The following is a 9,265-nucleotide window of genomic DNA, read 5'->3' as shown; positions in this document are numbered from 1 at the left end:
ACCTTGAGACTCCTATTATAAAACAAGAGCAAGAATCCACTATACCCCTAGTACACCCACCTTTTAGACAGTTCACGCACTTTTATTCAAAACAAAAATTAGTAATCTCCGAAGCAAGATAAAAAAATCCTCAGAGATTATGATATTTGTGACCTAACAAAAATTAAATAGTTTTCGGAAGAGGAGTAGTAGACTCCCCTTCCAATTCTGCCCGAGCCCACGACGTCCACATCACCATCCAAAGCAAGCCTGGTCTAACTAGCCCAAGGTATGGAAACCCTAAGGGCACCAAATCAGGAAATGTTAACGGTATCCCATAACTTTCTCTATGGAATTCCAGATCACCACCACTAGCAACCTGCACCGCTGCCAGAGGACATCGACATCGCAAACCACCTCGCCCAATGTCAGTGGAACCACCGCGACCATCCTTGTCCGCTGGTCTGCAGCCACCAAAATCCAGATCACCATCTCCTCCGCCATACGTCGCCGCCGCATAGCACCACCACAGATTCGACAGAAGCAGCCCTTCCAACCCGTTAGCCTCTCCAACAAACACAGATCGAAGCAGTACAGTACAGTTGTCGGCAATCACCCCAACACGAGTCCGTCCACCTCTGAACCCGACCCCATCATTCTTCACCATTTTGAGATTGCCGCTGCCATCGCCATTACCACTTGTAGCCACCAAATCCAGGCCAAGAAGCCTCAGTCGAAAGCCATCAGAGAGCCGCATCAGAGTCTCCGCGAGCCACCAACCCTTGTCAGCAGCCAAACGTTGCTCTGGGCTTGATACACCGTCTCTGAAATCCAAATAACCCCCACACAGCACCGTCGGTTGAACGAAAGTGACGAGAAGTAAGATCCATTTAGCCATAAGGCTAGCAATGGCCATGGCCAACGAGATTGAGAATTTTGATCGTAAACCGAGAAATTCACGATTAAACCCTAGCAGAGCTGCTAGATCAAGATAAATTTCACCTAAAAGTTGATTAGATTATCACAAACTCATAAGAAATGAAATAGTAAAAAAGGACCCAAAAAATGCTGGATTGTTTTTTCTTGCTAAAAACAATATTAAGGTTTAATAAATCTACTTGGAATTCCCTCAAAAAAAAAAAAAAAAAAATCTACTTGGAAAGGTTTATATGAACCTCTTTCGATAGCTGGGGATCTGCGATATATGAGGATCTGCGAGTCAAACTTGACGTTATAAAATCACCGGGGTTATAGCAAAAGAAAGTACAACAGCGATATTAACTGGGGATTTCCATTTTTCAAAATCATGTGCAAAACATAGAAAAAACGTGGCACATGCTCCACGGTCTATGTGTTCTGTATATTATTGGTCCACCACACATGAAGGCATGTTAAAGAGCAACCCAGACTTAGACAAACAATCTCAATAATCTTTGATGAACACGTTGCATGTAGATTTGTCTAGCTAATGGTCGTCACCATTTACCGATGTTAACAAGTAGATTCATAGACTTTGACAGTTAGATTCTCAATCATTCTCATTCTCTTTTACTAGTCTTCCTATCTCATAATCATACATTACCTAGAACCATGCCCGTGATGCCCCTTTCGACAAATCTAAACCAAAGACATTGCGTTCTTTTCCTACTTGGTGTGCTTTTTGGGAAAGAGATTTGGAAGAACTCTACACTTTTTTTTTTTTGAAATAAGACTCTATAAGTATTTATGCCCATGGTTTTATTACAAGAAAAAACATGACAAGATACTTGGAGAATTAGAGCTAATAGAAGAATCCTGATAAATAGTCTATGTTGGGTTTATATACTCTAACTCAAAACCTTTTTTGATAATAAATCATACCAAACAACACATTATTACTTTATGTGTGTGAATGTGTGATGAATAAATAGTCGTGAGAGAAAATCGTGAATTTCAGTGACAAGAATACTTTTAACAACAATAAGTTGAACAACATGTCAACTTCTAACAATCTGATCCCATCGCAAGAGGCCATTTCGAGTAAATAATAAATTTTACTTCCCTCTTTTTAAGGACAAATACCATTTGGTCTACTGGCATGAATCTCACCTTTATAAATGGAAGGTCGTGAGTTTGATTTACTATAAACTAGTTATTGTTTATGAGTTGTTTATTTAATAAAAAAAAATTAATAATAATAATAAAAAGGACAAATATTCCATTCATAATTTAGGGAGGGTTTGTCTTCTATAATCATCAAGGACTTAAAAGATAGTAGGGTACGTGTAGTGCTTGCAATTCTAATTCTAGACTCTCACATAGGTTGAAGACGTTGAAAAGATAGTTTATTGCGGTCACCGTCATAAATGAAAATGGGACTACCAACAAAAATCCAACTGTCTTATATCAGGATTTGTTATTTAAAAAAAAAAAATATCAGGATTCGTTGGAAGAAAACAGAAAATGAAAATGACAATAAAATTTACTAAATCTGGAGGGAGGATTCAGAGCATTACCGTACACTTGCACCAACATAAATAAATGGTTAGATTGTATTAAATATACTTTTTTATTTATTAAAAATAAAGTTAATAATAAATATCAAGGATTGAGATTATTTTATAAGAGTTGGGTCATTTGGACCGTCGAAGCATAGAATAATTTCCAACTAAATCTGTGGTCCGTTGTGTTGCATTGTTATAAAAAAACAAGACGTCTTTGTCGTTTTGTATCCCCGCCAAAAACATTTCATTGGTTTTCTGGCTGACTGAATGAAGCGGAAGAATCGGAGCAAAATGTGACCAAAATGGGAGGGAAAGTGAAAGAAAAGATAATATCACGGTGAGGTTGAAAGTATGGCAAAAAGGAAAAGAATCACGCAAGCAGACAAGTCAAGAAACTTGGCAGCCTCGCTCAATCATTGCATGCCAAGTTGACAACACAGAAAATTGAGAACCAATTTATTGCCATGGAAAAGGCAAAATGGTGGGTTGGGTTGGTTTAGACCGTTTGGAACTTGCTCTCCGAAGATTAGTAGGTTCCACTGTCCTCCACCCTCTTGGATTCTCCTCTTGGTTTTCTGGTTTTTTCTTATTTAATCACTAAACAAACACAAACACAAACACACACACACACACACACAAATACACACACTTCTCCTGGTTATAGTTTCATTGTTTAAGTGATTGCTGTCTGAGAATTCCGAGCTTAACTGAGTTGAGTAAGTGAAGTGGGTCAGACATGAGTGTTGGCGGTGGTTGAAGGGTTGTTGGCAGAAGCTGTTTAAACCCAACTCACTCTCTCTCCATGTTTCTCGATCTCGATCGAGTTTCTGAGTTGCTCCGGATCTTAATCTGCCAGATTATATTACTAAATTTCTTAAACTTGAGGCTGTAATTTGTCTGTATTACCAAGATTCCGCGTAAGCTAGTCCTCACAACACTTGCCGTTTTAAGATATTTACCTGACCTGTTACTGTTAGCTGTATTGTCTTCAAAAGGCCTCTGCCTTTTATTTCATTTCAGTTGTGGGTGCTCAATGCTCACTCACATTTAGGAAGCTCTGAACTGTGCCTAGCCTCACCTGGAAGAGGTAAGCAATCTGAACTCTTTGTGTTCGAGTTGTTTTAGTCATGTGGGTTTGAATTTTGGGTTAGGAAAAGGTTTCTGATCTGGGTCTATAGTGGGAATGTTTTTATTTTTAGTTTTCTGATTTGGGTATTGGTGCTTCCCTTCAGGTTTGATTGGGATTGGGGGTTACATTCATTCATTGGTGAAAACATGAAGGGAGCTGCGCTTGTGGCTTTTGCTGCTACAATTGGTAACTTTCTGCAAGGATGGGACAATGCTACAATTGCTGGTACTTATTCGAAATTTTTTAGCTTTCTTCAATTATTGTTTTTCGTAGGCTCTGTGCATTGTGCTTCATTGAATCTTTCCAGTAATTCTATCTGGTTTACGCATTTCAATCAGAGTTTGTCCATTTTGTTGTGTTCAGTTCATGTTTTTGCTTGTTCTCATTTAGTGCTCATATTTCAGGGGCTATTGTTTACATCACGGACGATTTTGATTTAGGTAGCTCAGTAGAAGGTCTTGTTGTGGCCATGTCACTCATCGGGGCAACAGTTATTACAACATGCTCAGGAGCCATATCAGATTGGCTTGGTCGGAGGCCAATGCTAATAGCATCATCAGTTCTTTATTTTGTGAGTGGCTTGGTGATGTTGTGGTCACCCAATGTGTATGTACTATGTCTTGCAAGGCTATTAGATGGATTTGGAATTGGTTTAGCGGTTACTCTTGTCCCAGTCTACATATCCGAGACCGCCCCATCAGATATAAGGGGATCGTTGAATACTCTTCCACAGTTCCTTGGTTCAGGAGGCATGTTTTTGTCATATTGTATGGTTTTCGGGATGTCGCTGTTGGCCTCGCCAAGCTGGAGACTGATGCTTGGGATTCTTTCCATTCTCTCTCTTATATATTTTGTATTAACCGTGTTTTACTTACCTGAATCTCCTCGATGGCTTGTGAGTAAGGGCAGGATGCTCGAGGCAAAGAAGGTTCTCCAGAGCTTGCGTGGCACTGAAGATGTTTCTGGTTTGTTACTTATTCTCTGGTTTGCTTGTATTTTGTATATGTATAGTGATCTATGTTTTATAATGCATAGTGCCATAATTTAGCATGGACTCAAGCACTGACTTGTCATACTACACGTCATATATAAATGCAATATGTTCGACAAAAAGCTGCGTAGCTTCTTTACCAGTAAAGGATGGTGGAGTTCCCTTTCGTTCTTCCTTCCCTTTCCCGTTAAGCATTAATGTTGACTTGCTTCAGACAAATAGCTTTCATCTGAAGAAAAGGTTTAGGCATTTAGTCAAACTTTTATTAATGCTTGTAATGTATTGCTTTAGAAGAATTATCCGTTCATCCTGACACAGTGATTTGGTTGTGATGGATAATCTAAATAAGGAAACAAGTATGGTAAGATATGCACATGTTTATCAAACAAAAGTTTATGGAATGACTTATTTCTTCAGCATAGGTAGAGCAAAACTTTTATATAGGGTTTACTTTATTGACTACATATAGATTATGCTTAGATTCTTATGTTTATTTCACATTAATAATTCTTTTTATCAAGAACCGTTAATACTTCTCTATTCTGGGTCTGGATTATCGGTGGGTTTCATAAATGATGTTGAGAACATGAATCCAACGTGCAAAATGGGGGTTCATATTCTCAACTAATGAGAAGTACACTGATATCAGATCCATACTAGCATTTGCACAAGTGCTTAAAGCCAATTAGCAATAGGCTTTTCTAGGCATATAAGGGCTGAGAATATGTGCGACTGCTGAGTAGTGCATCTTCAAGGGCACAAACTTTATCATGTGGATCTCGCTAATGCACCGTGTTTATAGGTGAGATGGCTTTGCTTGTTGAAGGTCTTGGAGTTGGAGGTGAACCATCTTTAGAAGAGTACATCATAGGCCCAGCTGATGATCTTGATGGTCAGGAAACAGCTGACAAAGACAAAATCAGGTTATATGGACCTGAAGAGGGCCTTTCCTGGGTTGCCAGACCTGTAACTGGGCAGGGTTCTTTTGTCAGTCTTGTCTCTCGCCAAGGAAGCTTGGCAACCCAGAATGTGCCTCTAATGGATCCTCTTGTCACTCTCTTTGGTAGTGTCCATGAAAACTTCCCAGAGGCAGGGAGTACGCGGGGAAGCATGCTCTTTTCTAACTTTGGCAGCATGTTCAGCACAGCAGATCATCCACGGGGTAAAACTGATCAATGGGATGAAGAGAGCTTGCAGAGGGAAGGTGAGGACTATGCATCTGGAGGAGACTCAGATGACAATCTGCATAGTCCTTTGATTTCACGCCAGACGACAAGTATGGAAAAGGATATGGTGCCACCTCCTCCTTCCCATGGTAGTATTCTAAGCATGAGGCGCAACAGCAGTCTCATGCAAGGAACTGGGGAGACAGTTGGTAGCACAGGCATTGGTGGTGGGTGGCAGTTGGCATGGAAGTGGTCTGAGAGACAAGGCGAGGATGGAAAGAAGGAAGGAGGATTCCAGAGGGTATATTTGCACCAGGAAGGAGTCCCTGGCTCACGTCGTGGGTCCCTTGTGTCACTTCCCGGTGGTGATGTTCCTGCAGAAGGCGAGTTCATCCAGGCAGCCGCTCTGGTCAGTCAGCCTGCTCTGTATTCGAAGTCACTTATCGATCAGCATCCTGTTGGACCTGCAATGGTTCATCCATCAGAAACAGCTTCGAAAGGACCAATATGGGCTGCTCTGCTTGAACCAGGGATTAAGCATGCATTGTTTGTTGGAATTGGAATCCAGATTCTTCAGCAGGTTTGTTATACCAAATTTTCTTTTTATCCGATCTAAATTTTGTCCTTAAGGATAGCTAAAATGTGCTAATTACCTAGTTCAACTTTATGGAGAAATATTATTAGTAGTCAAGTTTCTCTGATGTTATGCCATGTTAGTCATGATATTTGCTTGGCCAGTCCAAAGGATGCTAAAAAAAATGGCACATCAAATTTTCTCTCTCTCACTATTATTACTCATATTTTGCGTATATTTCCTTCTTTCTGTAAGTAGTGACGTTTGTCTTGTAATGCTCTTTGGGGTAAAGCTAACGGCTAAATGTTAATATAATTTTGCAGTTTTCTGGGATAAATGGAGTTCTCTATTACACTCCTCAAATTCTTGAAGAGGCTGGAGTCTCAGTTCTTCTTGAAAGCTTTGGTCTCAGTACAACATCTGCATCTTTCCTCATCAGTGCATTCACAACTTTGTTGATGCTTCCTTGTATAGGTCTAGCCATGAAGCTCATGGATATCTCTGGTAGAAGGTGATTTACTCTTAACATTGTTTTTTCTTTTTGAGCTGAACTGTCATAGATTTTCAACTCAACAAGGAAGAATTTGCCTTGCCATCACACTAAATACTGGTCGTTGTCAAAATAAGCCAGCCTGCATCTATTTCTTGACTTAATGTTCTATTTTATAAAAATATAAAAGTAGTGTGTGTGTGTGTGTGTGAACTGTGCTGTTGAGAGGATTCTTGACAATCTACTAAAAATCCAGAACCCTAGCTTATTTTGTGCTTCAGAGGAAAAGTTGAAGTTTAAATCTTAGCTAATGCACTTCTTATTGCAGGATCCTGCTACTGACTACACTTCCTGTGTTGATTGTGTCACTCATTCTTCTAGTCATTGCCAACTTAGTGACCCTAAGTTCAGTCGTCGAAGCCGCAATATCAACCACTTGTGTGATAATCTATTTCTGCGTCTTTGTCACGGCCTATGGGCCAATCCCAAATATCCTCTGCTCCGAGATCTTTCCGACGAGGGTGCGTGGCCTCTGCATTGCCATCTGTGCCCTGGCGTACTGGATTTCAGACATTATCGTCACCTACTCGCTTCCAGTTCTGCTTGATTCAATAGGCCTAGCTGGTATCTTTGGGATTTATGCCGTTGTTTGTGTCATCTCTTTGGTGTTTATCTACTTGAAAGTTCCAGAAACCAAAGGCATGCCCCTTGAAGTCATTACTGAATTCTTTTCTGTTGGTGCAAGACAAATTGCTGCTGCCAAAAATGAGTAATCGAGAACAGTTAGTGACTTCACCAGTTTGGCGGTTCTCCGTCTTCTGTAAGGAGATTTTGTTCTACGCATTTGAATATTCATAATGGGTGATTCTTCCATTTTTGATTGTGTATGTTAAACTATATTATTTTGGAGATTATACTAAAAGCTTAGAAGAGATGATTGGTTTATACTATGGGTACACATCCAACATTGTCCATATTTAAAAAAAGCATTCTACAGTCAAATATGCTGGATTTTGTAAGGCATGTTTGCTGTTTCGATCACACTGTTTGAAAAATAAATACACACGCTTTGATTTTTTTTTTTTTGGAAGGGGTTTGGAATTCAGGCAAATTAAAAGGCTCATCCCACGCCTAACTTATTTTATTGGGCTCTTGACTATTTACCTAATTTGGGCTCAATAAATGCTCACTTCCTCAACTAAAAGATTTGTGTGCCCACTTACCCAATTTAAATGTAAAAAGATAAGTTTGTCATTTAAATAATTAAAAAATCATTGATGTTAATGTCTAAAAGTCTAGCGGTAGCAGGACTTTAGCTAACGTTGATCCGATGGGCGGATCGATACTTGTGTTGTTGTGGTTCCCGTTACCTGTCAAGTGAAATACAAGGGGGCGTCAGAGGGAGACCGCGCTGGGCGGTCTTCAGCTCTCCGATGCCTAAGTTAGTCGATGTATTTATGTTGACAAAGTAACCGTAAGCAAGTATTAAATGCGTAATAAATGAGGAGAGAGGAGAGGACCTTTTATAGGTGAGGAAGAGGATGATCTTCTCCTTGTTTTCGATGTGGGACTGATGTGCTTCAGTTCCCAGTTTCAGTAGCTTCTGATGCTAACTTGACACGGCGCGTGGCGGCGCGTCTGCGGTGCTTTGGGGTTGCTCCGGGGCTCAGGCGGTAACCTGGCTAGCTGTCTTTACGCCAGTCACCTATATGGTGGGCGTTGGTACCCCTGGCGGTACAATGAGCGTGGCTCATTATAGCTAATTATGCTTGCAAATGCACATGTATGTACAAGTCCCCCAAATCCCCAGTCAAGGAGGGCAATCTTGGTTGGGGAGTTGATCGGCGGTTTGAATCGTTTCTCCCGCTAGACTTTGCAGAAGCATAATTAGCGTCAGTGCGTCGTCAACCATGGATTTACTGAGCAAACGCTTTGTGCCCTTTCGGGTGGGCCCCTGCTAGGCCCCCCAGGGAGTCCCCCACTCCCCGGCTAAGATGGACCTCCGGATGGTCGCTATTATTGTTTGTTGAGGGGAGCTGCATGGAGCAGCGCTGCACGGAGCAGAGGGTGTTGGGTTGCGAGCCCAATCTTAGCACCCAAGTGACGGGGGTCAACGTACCTGATCAGGGCTGTCGTAGACTGTTGACTAGTCCCCGTGTCCCGTAGGGACATTCTGACCGTAACTCCGCGTGGCGGCGTTGTCAGAGAGGCGTGGCCTCGGGATCCGCCGCTGGCGGAAGTCCCCCTGCTAGATGTAGCAGGAAGCAGCGTCAAGTAGACGTGCTTGGTGGTATTTTATTGAGCGGTATTGCGCTGAATAAAGTACGCAGCTTGTCAGATGAGAAAGGGGGTCCGCTAGCGGTGTGCTGTGTAGCGGAGGACGCCCCGTTTACCGAATGACGAAGGAAGTTCCGGTGGAGACTTCGATGGTGACAAGAAAAGTTCCGCTGGCG

At 41.5% G+C, this 9,265-nt stretch overlaps 1 protein-coding gene across 1 annotated transcript; it reads left to right on the top strand.

Moving 5' to 3' along the window:
- Positions 1-2,924: 2,924 nt before the first annotated feature.
- On the top strand, positions 2,925-7,762 carry LOC112176469 (monosaccharide-sensing protein 2). The gene is made up of 6 exons (XM_024314403.2): positions 2,925-3,549; positions 3,695-3,816; positions 3,996-4,556; positions 5,385-6,328; positions 6,646-6,833; positions 7,141-7,762. Exons 2-6 carry the CDS (start codon positions 3,738-3,740, stop codon positions 7,583-7,585), a joined length of 2,217 nt encoding a protein of 738 aa, XP_024170171.1. The 5' UTR covers positions 2,925-3,549; positions 3,695-3,737; the 3' UTR covers positions 7,586-7,762.
- Positions 7,763-9,265: the final 1,503 nt, after the last annotated feature.

The sequence above is a fragment of the Rosa chinensis genome, chromosome 7 (assembly GCF_002994745.2).
Source record: "Rosa chinensis cultivar Old Blush chromosome 7, RchiOBHm-V2, whole genome shotgun sequence".
Lineage (NCBI taxonomy): Eukaryota > Viridiplantae > Streptophyta > Magnoliopsida > Rosales > Rosaceae > Rosa > Rosa chinensis.
The sequence above is the reverse complement of the archived record's forward strand: the minus strand, read 5'-3'. Positions and strand labels throughout refer to the sequence as shown.